This window comes from Natator depressus, chromosome 1 (genome assembly GCF_965152275.1).
Source record: "Natator depressus isolate rNatDep1 chromosome 1, rNatDep2.hap1, whole genome shotgun sequence".
In the NCBI taxonomy this organism is placed as follows: Eukaryota; Metazoa; Chordata; order Testudines; family Cheloniidae; genus Natator; species Natator depressus.
This window is the reverse complement of record NC_134234.1, coordinates 219,573,466-219,598,435: the sequence shown is the minus strand read 5'-3', so window position 1 is coordinate 219,598,435 and position 24,970 is coordinate 219,573,466. Positions and strand designations below refer to the sequence as shown.

General features: G+C 47.4%; 1 protein-coding gene across 10 annotated transcripts in view; it reads left to right on the top strand.

Annotated features, from left to right (window-relative positions):
- Positions 1–24,970, top strand: part of FAR2 (fatty acyl-CoA reductase 2) — a 219,332-nt gene that overhangs the window by 76,196 nt on the left and 118,166 nt on the right. For all 10 annotated transcript variants that reach the window (XM_074935921.1, XM_074935950.1, XM_074935990.1 and 7 more), the window contains one exon: positions 17,785–18,021. In XM_074935921.1, coding sequence (XP_074792022.1) covers positions 17,785–18,021 — 237 coding nt within the window. The remainder of the gene's footprint in view (positions 1–17,784; positions 18,022–24,970) is intronic.

The following is a 24,970-nucleotide window of genomic DNA, read 5'->3' as shown; positions in this document are numbered from 1 at the left end:
AGTTCATAACAGTCCCTTAACTGGTTGTTTTGTTCTGTACTTTTCTTATCTCTGTTTTGGATACTACATTCCAAATCAGTTTGGTGTCCCAACCTGTTCTAAGATATCTTGCCTATCATGTATCTTGCCTTTGACTGGCTTCCTATTTTCTAATACCAAAGCTGATGTCAGCTTTGCACAGTGCTGTGGGGTGAACGGAATCGTGGGGAGAGCATCATACATTCAGTTGACATAACATCCCAACACATACATGCATATTCTACTAATACTGTGCATGTATTACCCATTAATGTGGATTATACTATGTCTGACATACACTAACAGGACGCAGATGCCCCCGCGGTGATCACTGCTTGCAGCACTTCTTGCTTTCAGGGAGGAGTCCCAAGGAGGTTGCTTCTAGACTCCACTGCTTCCTTTCCTTGTGGATGGGCTCCCAATGGCCTTACTGTGCACCTCCCGCCTCTGTGCGGTTCATCTCTGCTGTCCCAGGTCTGTGAAGTGGCCTGGGGAAGGAGAAAACCTGCCAGACAACACTGCTCCTGGCTTCTCTTTCCAAGCTAGTTGCAGGGGTCCTGAGATTTGAGTGGACACCAAATTGCTCCCATCTGTGGCTCCTGCAGGTGTTGTAAGGTGAAGTGGAGAGAGATACCCACCTCAGTGGAAGGGTCTGCGGCAGGGAGAAATGAGGGTAGTGCAAAGCAGACAAATTCTCTTCATTGATGGGTCTCAGAGTGCTGTGAAATGCTCAAACTGGACAATGAAAAAAGAACTGAGAAAAATACTTTCCTCTGAATTCTTTTGGGTTGTCACTTGTCAAAAAGGTAGACGAAAGGTTTGCAGGCAGAGGAATGATGTTGGGGGATGATGGTGTCCCTTTTAAGCACAATATGAAAATAAGATTTGATTGGATCTTAAAGGTGTGTATTGGAAAGGGTAAGTATTTTTAGTTGGCTTTGAATTTGATGTTTGAGGCTCTGATGTCAGCCAGATCACCCTTTTTAAAGGAGATGTCTCTCTTTAAGAAACTTGCCAAACATTTTTGTCTTTTATCCAGATCAAGCAGAGGCTGTGCCCTGAGAAGGGATATAGGGTGGGCTTTCAAAAAAGCCTGTAGCTAAACATAAACAAAAACTGCTGAGCTCAGCTTTCCACTGACCCCAAAATTCTAAGGCAGGACACAAAAGGCAAATTTTCCAGTCTCTTAGACCTCCTAGTATAGTGTGTAATTACATTTTAGCCTGCTGTCAGAAGACTGTTAGGCTCCTTGGGATAGAAGCTGCATTTGATATCTGGTGATGTGGTACAATGACGTGAATTGCTTATACACACTCATCGAGGGGTTTTGCTGACAACATGCCACAGTTTCTCCAGCTGTGAAGTTGACTCCAAAAGACCTGCAAGCTAGTTCAGGGAATATGAATGTGGGGAAGGGGAAGGAATATTTGTTCTGCTAGGGCCTGGCAGAGCCAAATAATGAATGTTCCACACTAAATGGGTAATGGATAGACAGTTGTGGTGTTGATGTGCCCAAAATAGCAACATAGACATGACCTAATAAGAAAAGAAATTTAAATTAAACTAGCAAATGTCCTTGCTCTGCCCGTTCTGTGCCCATACACATACATACGGTCCTGTGCAGTCAGGTAAAATAGACTTTGTAGAAAAGTGATCATTAGTAAAAGCATGAATATTTTGAGTGTTTGGAGGAGGAATAATATAACAAAGTTTGGGAGATTCATCATATGCTAGTTGTGGCAGGGAATATTGAGTGAGTCATCAGAACCCGGAGGAGTATATATTCATGAGCATATGCTTTTATTTTTTTTCTGCAGATAGTGTCATTCAGAGCTTTTCATGTGCAAAATGCAATATATGGAGTTTAGCATAAATGTTTAACAAGAGAAACTTGGGTAAAATGTTCTGAGCTGGTGCACCAAGCCACTGACCTCTGCATTCAAGCCTCATGTGTACCATGATACCTACAAAAAAATAACCATCTAATAATGGTTAGGTAGAGGGGAATTTGGGAATGATTTCTACATAACATTTTTAAAAACAAGCCATCCTAAAGTCAGCACCTTGACCACTTTCTTTGTATGTTGCCCCCTCGCCCCTTTCTCTGTCTTTTTAGGCCCCAGTTCCACAAACCCTCATGCACATGCTTAAATTTAGACACGTGAGTAGTCCCATTGACTTCAACTGGACTACGCACATTCTTAAAGTTAAGCAAGTGCATAAGTCTTTGTAGGATCAATACCCACTAACTCTTTTCTGCAGAAGCAATGCCTTCCTAAATGTCTGTACAGTGTCTTTCACATTTCGGGTGCTACTACAATATAAATCATAATAATTACCAACCATCCTGCTTTTAGTTTTTATATAAACATGAGAAAAATGCTTTAGATATTTGTTTTCAACGTTCAGTTTTATTTTAGAGGACCAGAGGACAGTTATTTGTTGGGAAGTGGGATGGTGCAAGTGGTGATGATGTAGCCAGTCATTATGCAGTTGACTTCATTGCACCAGCAATGGTGGGGCTGCTGCAAAAATTGGGGGGAAGTGTGGCTTAATAGCTAGAGCACTGGACTAGGACACATTCCTAGTTCTGCTACTGACCTGCTGGCTGACCCTGGGCAAGTTACTTTCACTCTTTCTGAATCAGTTGCCCCATCAGTAAAATGAGGATAGTGATACTGACCTCCTTTTGTAAAGCTTTCTGCACTCTATGGATGAAAAGCATTATAGAAGAGCTTGGTGTTGTTATTTTATCACTATTCTGTCTGATATGAATTATAGCCTTCTGACGACATTACGACGAGAGAGAACTGTCTTGCACGCTAACTTGTAGTGCGATTGTAGATCAATCTGTAATGTACAGAGCGTTTATTGTGTGTGTGTATATATATATATTCGGAGCTGAGGGCATCTCTTACATGTCTGCTTTGGTGAATAATGTGAAGTTATGTACAATAGCTTCCGTCTCAGAAAGCTGGCCAATGTAAAGGGCATGGAAATCTAGTGGATTACATGTGACTTTAATTTCATGATTTTGGGTGGGAGGGTGGTATTATGGACATCTCAGTTATGTCAATAAAGAATTAACACAGTGACGTAGTTTTGGAGGGTAGGAGGGGAAAAGAGAGAGGATATTTGCAGGAATATGCTGGCATAAGAAAACTACAACACCTAACACAATGGGGTTCTGTTCCATGGTGGGGACTCCTAGGCACTACGATATTACAAATGATGATGATGATGATACATTGAACTATATTGAAGCAAAGGAAGCAGAATCTCCTCCAGTTCAGAGTAACATGGGCTCGGTGCCATTCCATGTGCAGTGCTGGAGGCCCTGTGTCTCATGAGCTGCTCAGCATTGATAAAATTAGCACTGATAAAAGGAGAGCAATGCTGAGTACAAACACTATGCATCCGATGAAGTGGGCTGTAGCCCACGAAAGCTTATGCTCTAATAAATTTTAGTCTCTAAGGTGCCACAAGTCGTCCTCTTCTTTTTGCGGATACAGACTAACACGGCTGCTACTCTGAAACCTGATCTGAGTAGTGCAGTTCTTCAAAAGCAGCCATGCTGAGCTCTCTGTGGGCGGTACTGCTGCTTTTATCTGTAAGTAAGAACTAGGGCTTATCTACACATGGAGGGAATAGCTGTTCCTGAATAACTTCGTGTAGACAGGCCCTTTATTCCTAAAAGGTAACTGTGGTGACATGCTATGGGCATTGGCTGGTTTTCACAGATCTTAAAGAGAAACTAATGGAGCCAAGAGAGACTAGAAGATTCTCTGAAGAGTCAAGAGGACACACCTACTTTTATCATACCAGCAGGGATTCTGATTCACTTGTTGTGCTCTAACAGTCTGGGAGTAATTAATACATGATGGAGACAGCCTGTATGAATGAGATGATCTGTGTAGCTGGGCAGATAAAGTTTAAGCAACGATAGAAGCTTGAAATTCAAACTCCAGTCATTCATTGACATGAAGGGGTGAATATCAACAGAGGGAAAACCACTTTTTTAGTGACCCAGCCACTCCCAGTCTTTATTCAGGCCTAATTTGATGGTGTCTAGTTTGCAAATTAATTCCAGTTCTGCAGTTTCTTGTTGAAGTCTGGACACAAATCAGACACGAAGAACTGTAACATTCAAAAACCAGTAGGAGAGCACTTCAGTCTCCCTGGACACTCAATAACAGACTTAAAAGTGGCCATTCTTCAACAAAAAACTTCAAAAACAGACTTCAGTGGGAAACTACAGAACTGGAATTAATTTGCAAACTTGATACCATCAAATTAGGCCTGAATAAAGAATGGGAGTGGCTGGGTCACTACAAAAAGTAATTTGCCTTCTGTTGATACTCACACTTTCTTGTCAACTGTTGAGAACTGGGCCACATCCACCCTGATTGAATTGGGCTCGTTAGCACTGACCCCCGCACTAGGTAATGCAGCTCCCATCTTTTCATGTGCTGTATATTTATACCTGCCTACTGTATTTTTCACTCTATGCATCTGATGAAGTGGGTTATAGCCCATGAAAGCTTATGCCCAAAGAAATTTGTTAGCCTCTAAGGTGCCACAAGGACTCCTCGTTGTTTTTACTGATACAGACTAACACGGCTACCCCTCTGAAGGTCTACATAGTGCACTATGGATGCAATAGCATGACCCACGTACAGCAATTGTAAGCCTGGGTTTACAATGCAGTGTAAAGCTATCCATTTTCTTGAGTTGTATTAACATTCATGGTGCTCATATGAAGGATAGATGTTTTCTTTGCTTTTATTTTTATGGCTAACTAGCACTGTTTGTTTTTTGTTTTTATTAAATGGATTTTAATGTCACTAAATAGCTCTTAACGGTATGTCAGCTAAACTGAGTCATTACATGGCCTTGGGCACATCACTTTAACCTGCCCTTGCCTCATTTTCCACAACTGTAAAACAGAGATAATCAGACGTACCTTTCTAGAAAAGCTCTTGAGATTCTTGCGAGAAACTGCTGAGTCAGAGTTTCAAAAATATTTAGGTGCCTAAATATGCAGATAGGCACCTAGTGGGATTTTCAAAATCCCCTAAGCGGGTTAGATGGCTCACTCCCATGGAAATCATGCACCTATCTGCATCTTTAGGCACCAAAATATCTTTGAAAATCTGACCCAATAAAACTTCAAAGCATGGCTGTTGTGAGTTTCTGTTTTTCTTTTCTCCTGTGGCTGACGCATACCTACTGTCATAAAATGCTGTGCCGTGTCAGAACTCAAGCCTCTTTCTATATTGACTCTTTCCACCACTTAAAGCACAGACCTAAAAATATGGAGGCCTGGAAGAATACGAGGCCAAATTATTTCCTTGTGTAACTTCAGTGACTACTGTGGAACTACACCACTGGTGAGTTTGGCCCAGTGTCTTGTTACAGTAGAGCTGAATGACTTTGTCCCCTCCCTCTTTTACAGTGACTGAAGATTCAGCCTCCTGGCTTCTCTGTAATGAAATCTGAATAACTTCTGTACGTATTTGCAGCATGGTCTGGGACTATGTGACTCTAAGAGCATAGCATGCTCTATTACTTCCGCATGTCCTGAGGCTCAAAATATTGTGTGAAATCTTTGAAGCATAGCCTAGTGATTTCACAAAGCCTTGACATAAAACTAAAGCATCTCTGATGACAGGCTGCACACCTACGTATATTTGTACACATAAAATTTAACTGTGAAAAGATTGCTAGACACACAACATACACGACACAAAGACACAAAAGCAAGAACATGAAAGGTGAAGCTGTCTTCCCTTTGTCATTTTTTCCCTTCATACCCCTTAGTTTACATTCTGTGGTTGAAGGAATCGGGAAGGTAGAAAAGACACTTTATTTATGTACAGTTTATATGTTGGAACTGGCCTTCCTTCCAGTAAAGCACAGGAGATAGCATGCTGCAATGGAGCTGTTAAGATTATTGGGACAAAGTCAAATACCAATGAAAACTCTTCACATGTGTACAATCCCTTCACTCCACTGATTTACTTCAAACCATGGAATTGCAGTGTGCAAATTAGCTTGAGAGGAAGGGTGCTGATTGGTTGAGTAACCTTTGCTGTCACCTTAGTGCCACATAAGCTTGTGCCATTGACCTAATCCCAGTATTACCATAACAATGAGATAGCACACTTGCTAATAATTTAGGTTAATTACAAACTAATTTCTTCGGGTGGAGCCTACACATGAGATGCCTTAGTTTTATGGAAACTCGGAAGAGTCTGTTGTTCTTCTATTAACATAATTTATTCTGAAGAGGGCCCACTATTAGTCATTTTAAACTCAAAGTAATTACCAGATTGAGCAGACAGATGGACTGAATTGGTCTTTGGTCACATTGTTTCAGGTAAAGGTTGAAGCATATTTGTGGGGCAGTGTGACGAAGGGAACATTGCTGTTACCTGTATAGTACAAGTTTTTGGGGCCAACAGAGGAGGGTTTTTTCCTCAAGGGGTGTCAGTCTGTCATATTTCATGCACGGTAAATTAAATTTTATAAAAAAGAGAAAACATAGTGTGTGATACTTTCAGGAATGCCACCTGCTCAGAAATTGGGTAAATTTATATTACTGGCTGCAAAACACTGACTGTATCGGAGCTTATAAAAAATCATTGGTTTGCTTTGCATTCACTGATGGAAAGCTGGTGCCACCATTTTCACTGAGCTCACTCTGATGTTTGAAATCTGTAATATAATCATAGACTATCAGGGTTGGAAGGGACCTCAGGAGGTCATCTAGTCCAACCCCCTGCTCAAAGCAGGACCAATCCCCAACTAAATCATCCCAGCCAGGGCTTTGTCAAGCCTGACCTTAAAAACTTCAAGGGAAGGAGATTCCACCACCTCCCTAGGTAACGCATTCCAGTGTTTCACCGCCCTCCTAGTGAAAAAGTTTTTCCTAATATCCAACCTAAACCTCCCCCACTGCAACTTGAGACCATTACTCCTTGTTCTGTCATCAGCTACCACTGAAAACAGTCTAGATCCATCCTCTTTGGAACCCCCTTTCAGGTAGTTGAAAGCAGCTATCAAATCCCCCCTCATTCTTCTCTTTTGCAGACTAAACAATCCCAGTTCCCTCAGCCTCTCCTCATAAGTCATGTGTTCCAGTCCCCTAATAATTTTTGTTGCCCTCCGCTGGACTCTTTCCAATATTTCCACATCCTTCTTGTAGTGTGGGGCCCAAAACTGGACACAGTACTCCAGATGAGGCCTCACCAATGTCGAATAGAGGGGAACGATCACGTCCCTCGATCTGCTGGCAATGCCCGTACTTATACATCCCAAAATGCCATTGGCCTTCTTGGCAACAAGGGCACACTGTTGACTCAAATCCAGCTTCTCGTCCACTGTAACCCCTAGGTCCTTTTCTGCAGAACTGCTGCCGAGCCATTCGGTCCCTAGTCTGTAGCAGTGCATGGGATTCTTCTGTCCTAAGTGTGGAACTCTGCACTTGTCCTTGTTGAACCTCATCAGATTTCTTTTGGCCCAATCCTCTAATTTGTCTAGGTCCCTCTGTATCCTATCCCTACCCTCCAGCATATCTACCTCTCCTCCCACTTTAGTGTCATCTGCAAACATGCTGAGGGTGCAATCCACACCATCCTCCAGATCATTAATGAAGATATTGAACAAAACCGGCCCGAGGACCGACCCTTGGGGCACTCCACTTGATACCGGCTGCCAACTAGACATGGAGCCATTGATCACTACCCGTTGAGCCCGACAATCTAGCCAACTTTCTGTCCACCTTATAGTGCATTCATCCAGCCCATACTTCTTTAACTTGCTGGCAAGAATACTGTGGGAGACCGTGTCAAAAGCTTTGCTAAAGTCAAGGACCAACACGTTCACTGCTTTCCCCTCATCCACAGAGCCAGTTATCTCATCATAGAAGGCAATTAGATTAGTCAGGCATGACTTGCCCTTGGTGAATCCATGCTGACTGTTCCAGATCCCTTTCCTCTCCCCTAAGTGCTTCAGAATTGATTCCTTGAGGACCTGCTCCATGATTTTTCCAGGGACTGAGGTGAGGCTGACTGGCCTGTAGTTCCCAGGATCCTCCTCCTTCCCTTTTTTAAAGATGGGCACTACATTAGCCTTTTTCCAGTCATCCGGGACTTCCCCAGATCGCCATGAGTTTTCAAAGATAATGGCCAATGGCTCTACAATCACATCCGCCAACTCCTTTAGCACTGTCGAATGCAGCGCATCCGGCCCCATGGACTTGTGCACGTCCAGCTTTTCTAAATAGTCCAGAACCACTTCTTTCTCCACAGAGGGCTGGTCACCTCCTCCCCATGCTGTGCTGCCCAGTGCAGCAGTCTGGGAGCTGACCTTGTTCGTGAAGACAGAGGCAAAAAAAGCATTGAGTACATTAGCTTTTTCCACATCCTCTGTCACTAGGTTGCCTCCCTCATTCAGTAAGGGCCCACACTTTCCTTGACTTTCTTCTTGTTGCTAACATACCTGAAGAAACCCTTCTTGTTACTCTTAACATCTCTTGCTAGCTGCAACTCCAAGTGTGATTTGGCCTTCCTGATTTCACTCCTGCATCCCCGAGCAATATTTTTATACTCTTCCCTGGTTATTTGTCCAATCTTCCACTTCTTGTAAGCTTCTTTTTTGTGTTCAAGATCAGCAAGGATTTCACTCTTAAGCCAAGCTGGTCGCCTGCCATATTTACTATTCTTTCTACACATCAGGGTGGTTTGTCCCTGTAACCTCAATAAGGATTCTTTTAAAATACAGCCAGCTCTCCTGGACTCCTTCTTTCCCCCTCATGTTATTCTCCCAGGGGATCCTGCCCATCAGTTCCCTGAGGTTGTCAAAGTCTGCTTTTCTGAAGTCCAGGGTCCGTATTCTGCTGCTCTTCTTTCTTCCCTGTGTCAGGATCCTGAAGTTGACCATCTCATGGTCACTGCCTCCCAGGTTCCCATCCACTTTTGCTTCCCCTGCTCATTCTTCCCAGTTTGTGAGCAGCAGGTCAAGAAGAGCTCTGCCCCTAGTTGGTTCCTCCAGCACTTGCACCAGGAAATTGTCCCCTACAGTTTCCAAAAATTTCCTGGATTGTCTGTGCACCGCTGTATTGCTTTCCCAGCAGATATCAGGGTGATTGAAGTCTCCCATGAGAACCAGGGCCTGCGATCTAGTAACTTCTGTGCGTTGCCAGAAGAAAGCCTCATCCACCTCATCCCCCTGGTCCGGTGGTCTATAGCAGACTCCCACCACGTCATCACCCTTGTTGCTCATACTTCTAAACTTAATCCAGAGACTCTCAGGTTTTTCTGCAGTTTCATACTTGAGCTCTGAGCAGTCAGACTGCTCCCTTACATACAGTGCAACTCCCCCACCTTTTCTGCCCTGCCTGTCCTTCCTGAACAGTTTATATGCATCCATGACAGTACTCCAGTCATGTGTTATCCCACCAAGTCTCTGTTATTCCAATCACATCATAATTCCTTGACTGTGCCAGGACTTCCAGTTCTCCCTGCTTGTTTCCCAGGCTTCTTGCATTTGTGTATAGGCACTTGAGATAACTCGCTGATCGTCCCTCTTTCTCAGTATGAGGCAGGAGCCCTGCCCTCTCGCGCGCTCCTGCTCGTGCTTCCTCCCGGTATCCCACTTCCCCACTTACCTCAGGGCTTTGGTCTCCTTCCCCCGGTGAACCTAGTTTAAAGCCTATACATCAGATTTTAGAACTTCCATCACAACCCGAATAAATATATAAAGACGCCAGAAGTTCCCTCTCAGATCTAGAAATAAGTCAACACACTATCACTGTATTCCACAGTAGGTGTCCTGCGGCAAGCTGCCGCTGGGGGCTCACCAGACCTCCCCAGCGCAGCGCAGCTCCCACTCCGAGGACCACTCCTTGCCTCGTTTGACGTGCAGTGGCCAGTCATCTCACAGCCTGCCCACCGCCCTTGTCGCAAGTCAGGCTAACCGGTTCGCCGCCTGGACAGGAGTCTCGAGGTCCCTCCAGGCCATGCAGTAGCGGACGCAGGCACCGTGACAGGCACCAGAGAAGCTCCTCCTTGCGTCACAGCTACTGCAGCCAGTCCCAACACCATCGACGTTGACGCTCCCGTTCGAGTTCCCGCTCTGCCAGACGTCGCACACGGGACTCTCCTCGCGATTCACTGGCACCGGAGCATCGTAGCCTCAGGCGCCAGGGCGAGTACCGGAGCAGCACTTCCGACGGGTACCGGTCCTCGAAGTTGAGATCCCGGTCCTGCGGAAGACTGCATCGCAGGCACTTTCACTCCCGCCGCTCCTATGGGACCATGCATTCGATGGTGACCTCAGCCTCGGCACCCAGCCACCCATCACCGGGTCACACGGCTCAGCTGGACCAGCTAGCACTGCCAGGGCCCCAACTTGGAACGTGGCAAGGGGCCCCATGGCAGGGGCAGCGGTGCCAATGGGCACCGTGGCCACAGATGCCTGCCCAGACGGGAACCCGTTCAGTGGCTGGGGCATCCCAGGCTCCATCGGCCTCTCCATCTTGGCCTAGGGACAAGTCAACAGGTCACAAGTCGGCGGCCCCTCGCCCGGACTCCGAACCTGGGAGTCAATTCCTCGGTACCACCAGAGGCCCACGGCTCCAAGCCGGCCCTCTCTCTGGCACCGGATGACGCCATAACGGCACCGCTGCCCATTATCCCACAGGAGGATTTCAAGGCGCATCAAGACCCGTTAAAGCGGGTGGCATCCAACCTCCAGCTGCAGGCTGAGGAGATGGAGGGCCCGTCCGACACGCTCTTTAATGTGCTGTCGTCCTCAGCGCCAGGCTGTGTGGCCCTACCCCTCCACCAGGGAGTACCCAACATTTCCAACACCTTGTGGCAAACTCCCTCTTCCTTACCCCCTATTTCCAAGAAGGCTGAGAGGAAGTACTTTGTGCTGGCTAAGGACCATGAGTACCTCTATTCCCACCCGGCACCTAAGTCTCTGGTCGTGGAATTGGTAAACCATTGGGAACAACAGGGCCAGCCCGCGCCCACCCCCAAAAACAGAGACTCAGGAGACTGGACTCCTTTGGTAGAAAAGTTATTCCTCAGCAAGTTTCCAGCTCAGAGTGGCCAATCATCAGGCCCTACTGAGCCGATATGACTTTAACTTATGGGAGTCTCTGCCAAAGTTTGAACCACTCCTCCCGGAGCAGGAGAGGAAGGACTTCAAGGCTCTGGTGGAGGAAGGGGCGGCGGCGACCAAAGCAACCCTCCAAGCCGTGTCCAATGCAGCTGATACGGCAGCCTGTTCGATGGCTTCTGCCATATCCATGTGCAGGGCGTTGTGGCTCCTCCTGTCCAGGCTGTCGGCGGAGGCTCAGTCCCTCATGCAGGACCTGCCGTTTGACGGAAAAGCACTATTTGCAGATCAGATACATGTCCGCCTGTATGGGATGGAGGATTCCCGTACCACCCTGCAAACCTTGGGACTCTACATTCCTCTGGCTAAGGACAAGGCCAAGCCACAAACATCAGCTCAACCTGCGCGGAGCAGATACAAGCGGCCGTATAAGAGGCTGAGAGACCAGAAGCTTCGGTCTCAGTGTCAGTCCCGCCCTGCCCCGCAGCCCGGGCCCTTCAAGGGAAAGAAGCAGGGAAAGAGGCAGTTTTGACTATGTGCAGGGGGGTACCAGGGCAGTTGCCAGGGAGACCCCCCCCTATTAATAAAGTTGGTGTTCTGCAACCGTTTGTCTGCTTTCCACATGGCGTGGTCCCGTATAACATCGGACCAATGGGTCCTCAACACCATCTCCAGGGGCTACACGTTGCAGTTCATCTTACCCCCGCCCAACCACCCCCCCTTCCCGATGGCCTCAGGGGACCCAGAACATGCCCACCTTCTAGGCGGGGCAGTGGAAAGAGTACTGGTAGAATTCCAGGGAAAGGGTTTTTACTCCCGGTATTTCCTGATCCCCAAGGCAAAAGGGGGTCTCAGGCTCATCCTGGACCTGCGGGATCTCAACCACTTCCTGGTCCACTCCAAGTTCTATTATCCCCTCCCTGGAACCAGGGGACTGGTACGCGGCCTGGACCTTCAGGATGCGTGTTTTCACATTCACGTTTTCGAGGGGCACAGGCACTTCCTCCGCTTCCTAGTGGGGTTAGACCACTACCAGTTTACGGTCCTTCCGTTTGGCCTGTCCACAGTGCCCAGTGTTTTCACAAAGTGCATGTCCGTGGTGGCGGCCTACCTCAGATGGGAAGGGGTACAGATCTTCCCATACCTGGACGATTGGCTTCTCAAGGGCAACTCTCGGGCCCAGGTAAGGGCCCATGTGGAACTGCTCAGGTCCACATGCGCAGATCTCAGCCTAGTGGTAAATGAGACCAAATCACTGTTAGTTCTAATACAGCGCATAGAGCTAATCAGGGTGCTGCTCGACTCCTTCAGGCCCGCAGCATCTCTCCCGCTGGGCAGGTTCGCAGCCCTACGAGACCTCATCGCCTCAGTCACGGGGTTCCCGGTGACAGCAGCGAGAGCATGCCTTCGGATCCTGGGACACATGGCAGCATGCACATATGTGGTCCGCCATGCCAGGCTACATATGAGGCCCCTCCAGCTCTGGCTAGCCTCCCAGTTCTGCCAGACCCGGGACGGGCTAGACAAGGTTCTCACGGTACCGTCCCCGATACTTACCTCCCTGCAATGGTGGTCTTACCCAAACAATATGCTGCAAGGGGTTGCCTTTCGGGAGGTGACCCCGTCATTAGACCTGGTGTCCGATGCGTCAGACTTTGGCTGGGGAGCTCACACAGGGAGCATGCAAACCCAAAGGAGGTGGTCGGCTTTGGAATTGTCCCTCCACATAAATGTCAAGGAACTCGGGGTGATTCGTTTGGTGTGTGTAAAGCTTTCAGCACGCACCTTCGCGGCAAGGTGGTCAGGGTCCTTACGGACAACACCGCTGCAATGTACTACATCAACAAGCAAGGTGGGACTCGTCCCTCGGCCCTCTGTCTGGAAGCCCTGAGCTTATGGGAGTTCTGTATAGCCCACGATATCTCCCTGCAAGCTTTTCACCTGCCGGGCATCCGCAATGCACGAGCCGATCGCCTCAGCAGGATTTTCTCCCCCCAATACGAGTGGTCGCTCCACTCAGAGGTCACTCACCTGCTCTTCCGAGAGTGGGGAGTTCCCCAGGTCGACCTCTTTGCAACTTGCCAGAACCAGCATTGCCCCAAGTTCTGCTCCAGGGGAGGAGTTGGGAGGGGGGCGATATCGGACGCCTTCCTCCTACAGTGATCAGGCCAGCTTTTCTATGCCTTCCCACCGTTTCTCCTCATCGGCAAAGTCCTGCAAAAAGTAAAAACGGACAGGACGCATGTCATCCTCATAGTCCCAGCGTGGGCCCACCAGCACTGGTACGGGACCCTCCTACACCTCCTAGCAGCCCCCCACGACAAAGTTGCCGCTTCGCCCGGACCTCCTCTTACAGGATGGAGGCTGCCTCCTCCATCCCAATCTAGCCATGCTCCACCTAACAGCGTGGCTGCTCACTGGCTAGGCGAAGAGGAGAGGAGGTGCTTGGAGGAAGTCAGGCGGGTCCTAATAGAAAATAGAAAGCCGTCCACATGCCAGACGTACCTGGCGAAGTGGTCCAGATTTTCCAGATAGGCAGAGGAGCGGGGAGCCTCCCCATCGTCTGCATCACTCCAGCTTATCCTTGAGTACCTCCTGTCCCTTCGGACCCAAAGGCTGGCACCGCCTCTGTCAGGGTACACTTGGCGGCCATATTGGCCTTCCACCCGCCGGTGCAAGGCCACTCGGTCTTTTCCCACTCTATGACCTCTTGCTTTCTGAGAGGCCTAGACCATTCATTCCCGTATGCTAGATCCCCCGTACTGCAATGAGACCTAAACCTGGTGTTGTCTCATCTCACGGGACCCCCCTTTGAACTCCTGGCCATGTGTTCCTGGTCTTACCTCTCATGGAAAGTAGCATTCCTTGTAGCAATCATGTCGGCCTGACGTGTCTCGGAGCTCAGGGCCTTGGCCTCGGAACCCCCATATATGATCTTCCACAGGGATAAAGTCCAGCTTTGCTCACCTCCCGCATTCCTCCCGAAGGTGGTCTCCGTCTTTCACATGGAGCAGGACATTTTTCTTCCAGTGCTCTGTCCTAAGCCCCATTCCTCCAGCGAGGAACGTCGCCTTCACACAGTAAATGTGCGTAGAGCACTGGCCTTCTATCTGGATTGGACCAAGCCCTTCCGGAAATCAGGGCCTTTTGGGTCTGTTCTCACTTCAGTGTACATAAGTCAATATTTGTGTGACCCCCACTAATCATTGCTGCAAGCAGAGAGGATAATTGCACAACCTCATATAGACTCCCCACAGACACCCACACCCACAAATAAATGTACCTACCCATCTAAATGTGAACAAACCAGAAAAGGCACATTGGCAAGGTCGGTGGAACTAAAAGTTGGACATTGGTTCCGTATTAAAGTTCCTGACCCTGATTCTAAACCTTAAATTACAGGAAAGAACTGAATGGTATTCATCTTTACTAGTGGCATCATCCATTGGTGATGTAGAGGCACTTCAGTGTAAGTTAAGCACATAACCACTATTTTGAGTCTCTTTATTTTCCTATGTTTCCTGCTGTACATAAGTGCTGGAACTAGGGGTGCCGGAGGTGCTGCCGCATCCCCTGGCTTGAAGTGGTTTCCATTATATACCATTTGGTTCATTGGCTCCCAGCACCCCCACTATACAAATTGTTCCAGCACCTCTGCTGCTATGTTGACAATTATTGATAATTTTGCTTAATTACAACCTAATGTTCAATTGAGGATAGTTGGTAATAAGTCTTAACTATATGGAAAGGTTGAAGGATGACAAACCAGCCACTTGTTCGCAAAAGGGGTCCACAAAAAAGAAACTGAATTTTTGAAATATCCAATTTTTGAATTCTACTAACCAACCAATTTGATGGCAGTCCCAGAAATACTGAATTTCTACCAAGCCTCTATACTATATTTAAATATGTCTAAATTAGTGGACGTGTCAAATTCATTATTTAGGGTAAAATTTTCAGAAGTGACTTAGGCAAACAGGCACCTGTCACTCCTGAAACTGGGAGTAGGCAGTCTTGAAAATTTTACCTGGTTCTCCTAGTTTTGAACACCCATTTTAATGCATCAAATAGTAAGACTTTCAACTATTGTAGTGTGATGCTGTGGCCAAAAGAGCTAACGCGATCCTGGGGTGCATAGTCAGGGGAATATCAAGTGGGAGCAGAGAGGTTATTTTACCTCTGCATTTGGCACTGGTGCAACCGTTGCTGAACTACTGTGTCCAGTTCTGGTGCCTACAATTCAAGAAGGATGTTGATAAATTGGAGAGTTCACAGAAGAGCCATGAGAATGATTAAAGGATTAGACAACAAGCCTTCTAGTGATTAGATTTAAGGATCTCAATCTGTTTAGCTTAACAAAGAGCAGGTTAAGGGCTGACTTGATTACAGTCTATAGGTATCTACAGGGGGAATAAATATTTAATATTGGGCTCTTCAATCTAACAGAAGGTATAGCATGATCCAATGGCTGAAAGTTGAAGCCAGGCACATTTTGACCAGAAAGAAGACAAATTTTTAACAGTGAGGGTAATTAACTCTTGGAACAATTTCTCAAGAGTCATGCTGGGTTCTCCATCACTGGCAATTGTTAAATCAAGATTGGCTGTTTTTCTAAAAGATCTGCCCTAGGAATTATTTCTGGGAAGTTCTATGGCCTGTGCTATACAAAAGATCAGACTGGATGATCACAATTGTCCCTTCTGGCCTTGGAATCTATCAATACAACTAATAGCCCAGGCTATCATTTTAGAGGATAAATACAAGCATAGCACAACTGGCATCATTATTGGCAGAAAGCCTCATGGTCAAGGACTGTATAGATATAGAGCAGGTAACTTCCGACCTTTCCAGGTCGTGGTCCTCCTATGGCAGTGCTGTGGCACAGTGGCTAGCTGGTGCTGGGAAATTTTATATTGTCATTACCTGCGTTACATATTTATTGGATCTATATAGAATTTTCAGTCTCCAGTGCTGCCACTCTGTCAATTTTCATCAGCACTAAATTCACTATAGGGGAAAAAACAGTGAACAGGAAAGAAGCCCAGATGCTTAAGTTAGTGAATCAAATCCAGCTGAAGTATTATCCCAAGCCTTGTAGACTCTGCATTATATAATATAAAACAAAGGAAAATCCCAGCTTTAGAAGCGATCCAAAACCAATCTTCAGGTGTACCATCCAATTTAGAAAATGGGTCAAAGAGAAACTTCGCTGTCAAATGAGGTTATTTCACAAATTAATAATTGTGGGGACTCTGGCTCAGTAAGTTAATGCACTAGCCTATTTTCAAATCCAGCCTAGGCCACAATTAAATGAGTGTAATGGATGGCCTCAAGTAGTACTTATTAAACAGTTGCCCATATCACAAAACTGTGACATGATTGGTCATATATAAATCCAGATAGGTATATAGATCAATAGATTATTAGATTACCAGTAATACAGCAAATAGATAAGAAATCTGTGCTCAGGAGAAACCCAGGGTGATGAGAGAAACAGGAGATGTCTGTGTGTCTACATTGCATGTAAAGCCCAGGTCTTTGGGACCTGGACTTGTTGACTCTGTGTTTCCAAGCCTGTGCTTGAGCATCCACATTGCATTGTATACCTGGGCTTACAATTGTTGGCCCCAGGTCTGATTTGGGTGAGTGGCTTGAGTTGCATCCACACTGCAAAATGACAGGGCTTGGACCCAAGTCACAGCAGGACTCGGGTTCTAACCCACCTCCTTAGCAGGGTCCAAGGGCCTGGGTCCTGAGTGCTTGCTTACCCAAGTCAGCCTGATTTGTGCATGGATGGAAGGGGGGCTTGGGCTTGGGCTCGGCCTCAGACCTGAGTCAGAGCCCATGCTTAGGGCATGTCTGCAATAGAAAACTCATGACACCGAGTCTCAGAGCCTAGGTCAGTTGACTCAGGCTTGTGGGCCTTGAGCTGTGGGGCTAAAAATTGTAATGTAGATGTTTATGCTCGAGCTGGAGCCTGGGCTCTGAGACCCACTTACCTCACCAGGTTTACCCAAATGAACTTATTCCCAAATCACAGGTGGTAGGGAAAGGTTGGCCCCATGGCAAGGTGGCTGTCCAAGGAGAACTCTTTATGCTGGGACACAATCCCAGTTGATTTGACACAGTGTGCTCTGGTGGATAAGATATTCATTAGGAGGCCTGAGTTCTGTTCCCTGTGCGGCAGCTGATCGACTGCGTGAACTTCAACAAGTCACTTTGCCTCTCTGCGCCTCTGTTTCCCATCCTGCTGTTTGTCTGTCTTGTCTATTTTGGCTGCAAACTCTTCAAGGCAGCAACTGTCTCTTACTATGTGTATGGACAGTGCCTAGCTTACTCCAGATTGCAGCCTCTAGGTGCTACAATAATATAAATAGTAATATGGAGGCTAAGGCTACACTGGAGTTTAGGCTTTGCAAGTTCATGAGTTTGTCTGGTCCATGTTCAATCCTCTATTAAAAAAAAAATCTTTAAAGTTGCTGCTGATTGGTCTGCTATGGGAGCTGCCTCAGCTAACAGACTGAAACGGCTATTGCAGATGTCAGCTTGCATGGTCTGGTCTGGGCCTCAAGTGTGCACCATATTCTTAGTCAAACTTCCCAGCATCTAATCTCTTGCTCTGTTATTGATTCCCCTCAGGTACTTCCTGCAGGAAGTCAGAAGGAGGACAGAGAGAGAGAGAGCACCATGTCTTCAATTGCAGCTTATTACAATGGAAAGACCGTACTCATCACAGGAGCCACGGGTTTCATGGGCAAAGTACTGATGGAAAAGCTACTGCGTGCCAGCCCTAATGTGGAAGCTGTTTATATCCTTGTGAGGCCAAAGGCAGGACAATCAATGCAGGAGAGAGTGGCAAATATGGTGAAATCCAAGGTAGGTTGCTGCATTTTACAAAGAAATCTAAACTGTAATCAACAGGGCAATTACATGTGTACAGTAGATGACAAGATGTTATATTTCACCTGTTGAGGACAGTATCACTCTTCTGCTACAAACCCTACATAGGTTTAGTATGGAAAAAATAAGCTGCACACAGATCACTTAAACCATAGAATCTCAGGGTAGGAAGGGACCTCAGGAGGTTGTCTAGTCCCACCCCCGGCTCAAAGCAGGACCAATCCCCACCTCCCCAGATCCCTAAATGGCCCCCTCAAGGATTGAGCTCACAACCCTGGGTTTAGCAAGCCAATGCTCAAACCACTGAGCTATCCCATCCCCCCAATGATATACAGGATTTGAAAACTATATATTTTAATTTTTTTTTAATTGATTTTTATATGGAAAATAATTCCCAATGAACATCAAAAACATGTTGACATCAATGTGGTGAGACATTGTGAAATCACCATAATCACAATGCAAATTTGGTGCATCCATAACAGAGTTCAGTGACATTTAACAAATGTCGTCATTGTAAATTACATGGTGACATTTATGAGCCATTAACTAACTCCTCCCCCCCGCCGCCCCCTGAGGAAAGCTGAACACTGCTCAAACATCAGTAAAATTCAAAGTAACCCCCCTGTGGGATCTCCCTGCCCTTCTCAGGGCTGCTGAACCACCACAACATCAACAGGTGCTAACAATTACGATACTTGTTTTCTCTCATAGGGCACAGCAGTAAAGCTGATAAACCAGTGGAGGGACTTTGTAGTCCATTCACATCCTGCTGTCCATCAGTGCCAGTTACAGGATCAACCTCGATTATGAAACATTAAAAATACTGGGAAACATTAGTGTACAGAGGCTGTATTGAGGCTACAAGTAGCAGCCATGGGAGAATTTAGAGTATCTAAAACTCTGTCCTCGGCAAAACTGACTCGAGCGATGTTATTTGATGTCCCACTAGTGGTCCCCAGGGAGTTAAAGACTTAACAAACAGGGCTAGGAGGAGGAAGGGATGTTGTGTTAAAAAAAAAAAAAAAAAAAAAAAAAAAAGTCTTTGCTGGCCCCTTACGGCCTGGAACTAGAATTGCATACTTACCTGCAGAGGTAACTTACATCTAGCAAATGGTTCAATGGAGAAGTATCCTATTGTTTGCTTTTTGCAAATCTGTCAAATCCACAATTTTTCTATCATTTTGCCTTCAGTGAATATTATTTTCCACATAGTTCTACGGCTTTCTTCATTGACAACTGCAGCTACATTTTTCATAATAAAACAACAAAAGTCCAAATGCAGTCCATTCCCACAAAATAAAATGAAGGATATTATTTTTACAAAACTTCTAAAAGCTCTGTTTGCATTTCCTGTGATAAATGTTAATGAGCTATTCGCTCAATAGCTCAGCACAGCATACTGTTGTTGTTGTTAGCTCTAGGTAAGGTTCCCTGGTATCTATTTTATTGTTGCAGCTGTCAGTTACTAGATATTACCCTCCTTTTGTAATGTGTCAGCAGTTTTAGACACGCCAACGGCATAGAGGGCTTGATAACCTCTCCTTGAACTTTATGGCATTATGCTTCAATGGGCTCCAAAAGGAGTAAATGTTAAAGAAAATCAGCAGATAAGTTTCTGGAAGTTAGTGTAATGCTCAGAAATCAGGCAGGTTGAGAGAGGTCTAGATCAGTAGTCAGATGTCAAGCAAGAAGTCCAATAGCCAGGAGATCCTATCCAAGGGAAAGGTACAGCATGACTGCTGGCGGGGCTTGGTGAGATGGCAAGGCAAGATCAAGTGAGGTGATAAGACAGGGGTCAGGTGAGGTGGCACAGCAGGATCAAGTAGGGTCCAAGTAGCAAGCAATGGCTTGTTGCTCAGACAAGGTCAGGAAAGAAGCAGGAAGTTTATATATAGCCACCAGCCAGTGAGGGTCAAGACCATGTGGCCAATCAGGAAGCAGGTTATAGAACCCTGGAAGCTGGCGCACCCAAACCTGTGATTTCCTTGGTAATTGGATGGATCGGTGTGGTGCAACAACTAAGGCTGCTGCCCAAGAAACCAGTGGACCTAGGTTTATCAGAGAGACTTTGAAAACCAGTTTCATGACTGGCCAGGCTACGGTGTGACAGTTGTGTGTGTTTCTCCTTGCTGCAAACCCACCCCTTTTGTTGATTTTAATTCTCTGTAAGCCAACCACCCTCCCCCCTTCGATCACAGCTGGCAAAGAAAATAAAGAAACTATTGTTTTGAAGCCATGCATTCATTCTTTCTTAATTAAAAAAAAAAAAAAGTGAAATAACTGACAAGGAAGCCTGGGTGGGGTGGGGTGGGGTACGGGAGGAGGGAAGAACAAGGCCACATTGCTTATTGTAGCCACACTACAAATCAAAACTGTTTAAATGACAGCCTTCCGTTGCTTGGGCCATCCTCTGGAGTGGAGTGGCTGGGTGCCCAGAGCCTCTCCATGCCACATTCTTGGGCATCTGGGTGAGGAGGATATGGAACTTGGGGAGGAGGGCAGGCAGTTATACAATGGATGCATCGGGGATCTGTGCTTTTGTTGGCTTTCCTGCAGCTCCAACAGACACTTCATCATGTCCGTTTGCTCCCGCATTAGCCTCAGCATCGCCTCCTGCCTCCACTCTTCGCACTCACTTAATGCTTTCCTGGCCTCTGCCACTGAACGCATTAAGCTGTGCCGTATCAGTGCAGGAGGACTGCATGAGCTCGGAAAACATGTCATCGCGAGTACGTTTTTTTCACCTTCTAATCTGCGATAACCTCAGGGATGGAGATGATAGGGTGAGCATAGAAACATTTGCACCTGGGGGCAGATAAAAAGGGAGAGTAAAGTTTAAGATGATACATTTCTGAGAACAAAAGGGAGACTCTTTCACAGTGAATCAAGCAATTCACAGCAGACAGCACATGTGCTTTAGGTACAAGGTCGCATTTTGCCTTTTATATTGAGCGCCTGCCAGTATGGTGACATATCACACACGGCTGGGCAACAGATTTCGGTTTCCAGGCAGCCATGGTAAGCCTCTTGGTACGCGGGGTTGGCTTCTTACACCTTCATAACATGTGGGAATGGTTTCAAACTGCAGTGCCATCCTTTCCCATAGCAAGCAATGGCGGCTGGGTTTCACATTTAAAAGGAGGGGCTGCGGTTTTTGGTGGATGTGCAGCACACACCTCCCTCCACCCCACAGCGTGGCCATTCTCTGGGATGATCCCTTCACCCCTCCCCCTGCCGCGTGGCTGTTCTCTGGGATGATCCCTTTTAGCCAAGGGCAAACAACCCAGCATGAACGGAGTCCTCTTACTGTTCCCTTACAAAAATTCCCCTATTTCAACCAGGTGACCATGAATGATATCACTCTCCTGAGGCTAACACAGAAAGATATAGACCGAATGTTGCTTGGATGTGACCAAAACCCAGGACCATTCGTTGCCATGCTTTGTGCTGCAATTATTCCAGACTACTTGCTACTGGCTTGGTGTGTAACGTGTCCTGCCATGGAGGATGAAATAAGTCAGCCCTCCCCAGAAACCTTCTGCAAAGGCTTTCAGAGAACCTCCAGGAGAGCTTCATGGAGATATCCCTGGAGGATTCCCGCTCCATCCCCATACATGTTAGACTTTTCCAGTAGCTGTACTGGCCGCGAATGCATCCCAATTCTTCAGGGCAAATCAAACATTAAACACTATTGCTTTAAAACCCCGTACTGTAGTTACAAATGTGCACTCACCAGAGGTGCCTTCTCCTGCTTCAGGGTTGGGGATCCTGCCGTGGGAGGGTATTGGCTCCAGGGTGATGAAAAGGTCCTGGCTGCCGGGGAGAACAGATTCACTGCTTGCCGGCTGCGCATTCTCCTCCTCCTCCACAAAATTGTGTGACTCCCCCCTTGCAGGTGTCCACAGACAGTGGCATGGTAGTTGTAGGGTGTTCCCCCCCCCCCCCAAAAAAAATGCCAGCTGATCATAGAAGCGACATGTATGGGGCTCTGACCCGGAGCGACTGTTTGCCTCCTTTGTCTTTTGGTAGGCTTGCCTGAGCTCCTTAACTTTCACGCGGCACTGCTGTGTGTCCCTGTTGTAGCCTCTCTCCACCATGCCCTGTGCGATTTGGGCATATATATTTGCATTTCTTCTTTTTAATCAGAGTTCAGCCTGCACACATTCTTCTCCCCGTACAGCAATCAGATCCAGTGTCTCCTGTTTGGTCCATGCTGGAGCTCATTTGTGATTCTCGGGAGATTTCATGGTCACCTGTGCTGCTGAGCTCGCCATGCTGACCAAACAGGAAATGAAATTCAAAATTTCCCAGGGCTTTTACTGGCTAGTATACCTGGCTAGAGCATCGGAGTTCAAAGTGCTGTCCAGAGTGGTCACATTGGAGCACTCTGGGATAGCTCCTGGAGGCCAATAGCGTCAAATTGCATCTGCACTACCCCAAATTCGACCCAGCAAGGTCAATTTTAGCGCTAGTCCCCTCACCGGGGAGGAGTACAGAAGTCTATTTTAACAGCCCTTTAGGTCGATGGAATGGGGTTGGTTGTGTAGACGCATTCATTTTAAAATCGACCTAACAGGGCTAAATTCAACCTAACCCTGTAGTGTAGACCAGGGCCAAGAGTTGGACTTGCTAAATGTATCTGTCTACCTAAAGAATATTCCTTTGTACATAAACATACTGCAGTATAAGGGCCTGATGCAAAGCCCACTGAATTCAGTGGAATCCTCCCAAGTGAAATCTACAATCACAGTATTGGAGTGTTCATTAAGTATCCTTTAAACATGCTGAATGCCATAGATCTAGTCTATGCTGCATATAAAAGCTTAGTCCCTGGTACTGAGCCAGTATATACTGTACAGCTGCATGTCTAGGAGAGCAACTCGTGAGAGGCAGGTACATAGGGTTGAGTTGTCTCTGTATTCCTCTTAGACTGAGAGAGACCTCAGCAGTGCCAGCCACATTCAAACTAAACACTCCCTTTTTAGAGGCCCTACACCAGCTCCACCAATTCTCTGATCCAAAGAGCTCTGCATTGGACTCTAGTTAGAACCCCACAATCCTGCTCCTTTATTATCCAGAGGGAGAATTGTTGCTATTAGGGAATACCATTTCCCCCCCTACTCACAGTGTGACTAGGGCACAAGGCTGTTTAAATACTACATCACTCCCAGTATGTAAACTACTTCTTCGAGTGATTGCTCCTGTCCATTCAACTTAGGTGTGTGTGCTCGCCACATGCACCAGTGCCAAAAGTTTTTCCCTCGGCAGTTTCCGTAGGGGGCTGGCTCCGGCACCCCCTGGAGTGGCGCGTGCACATGCTGCAGTATATAGGGTCCCGCCAGTTTGCCCCACTCTCAGTTCCATCTTGCCGCCAGTGATGGTGCTGGAACTGTTGCTGCTTCAGTTAGTGCTGTAGCTGTTGGTTTGTACGAACGAGTTATCTCCTGTATTAGACTGTATATAGTTTTCTGTTAGTGTTTATAAATCCCGAAGCTATAGTTAGAGACTTTGTAGGTCTCAAACGGGACTTTGCCTCAGGCATGCCCTGATCCCCAGGCTTCAAGTCCTGCCCATTAGTGATCCACATAGAAGTTGTCTGTATTGCTTGGGTGAAGGACATATTAGTGAGAAGTGCAAAATTTGCAAGTCCTTCAAGCCAAGGACTAAGAAGGAGCGCGATATTTAAGAGCGCTCCTTATTGAGTCTGCCCTCGCTCTGGCACCAGAGCAACACTCCGACTCGGTGCCGGACAACATGTGACCTCTGTGTGCAGCACCCTGTCAGGACCATGAGCCAGCACTGGTCCCCATCCGTGGCTTCGATCAAGAAGCGCAAAAAAGTGGGACAGGGCTGGTCTCCAACCTCCCTCACGGGAAAGGATAAGACTGGGAGTGAGCAAGGTCCCATGCTGGGCAACTCTTCACCCGCATTGGGATCTCGGGCCCAAGCTCTGGTGGAGCAGTGTAGCCCAACCTGCTCCCCACTGGCTACTCTGGATAGTGGCAGAGGCCTCCATCAGCTCCAGGTGCCATCCATGCCAGAGGCCCTGCAGGCAGCGCAGGAGATCATGTTCCTCCCAGTGCCACCCACATTGGCTCCTGTGGTTTCCTGGTCATGGGGTAAACCCACATTTGGACTGCTTCAGTCCCTGCCTCAGCGGCACCATTCCCCATTGCTGGGGACGTTCTGCCGCGTTTGCCCTCCCGTAGCTGCAATGCATCTGACTGTGATAGGCAAACATAGAGCAGCCCCATTTGGTCCCCGAACCTTGGGCAGAGGCTTGAGGCACAGCTCGCTGGCCAGCAGGCGCAGACCTTTGGAGGCACCGCGCCCCCCAGCAGGAGTACCAGTCCCGGCACCCAGTATCTCCGAGACTGTGGTACTGCGAGATGTAGATCAGTGGCTCCAAGCCGTCGTGAATCCATCGAGCGCCAGCGGTCCCTGAGACTCTGCTCCAAATCAGACAGACCCACCGTTCTGCTCTGTCCTGGTCACCTGGGGGTAACCGCTCAGGATCCAGCCCTGGTTTGAAGCAAGGTTCCCTGACGGCGGGACAGGCTCCGGTACCGGCAGTACCAGTTACATTGTTGGCACCGAAACCGGCCCGGTGGCCTCAGGCACAGTGGCTGGCGCCATGATACCCATGGGGGTTCACCCAGCCCTCCCAAGCCACCCGCTCAGTGTCCAAAGCCTCAAAGAGACCAGCTGCCTCTCTCTCCCACCCTTCTCTGGCACACGAAGCCTTGGGTGCGAGGACCTCACAAGCCCAAGAGGGAGCAGGGGAGCAAGCCACTGGGCCACCAATGGTTGTGGAGGACCCTACAGCACCAGCATCTTCCTCGTCGCCGCCAGACAAGGCTGTAACGGGACTCCCTCCCACGGTTCCTCCGGATGACGCTAATATGCACCAGGAACTACTGAA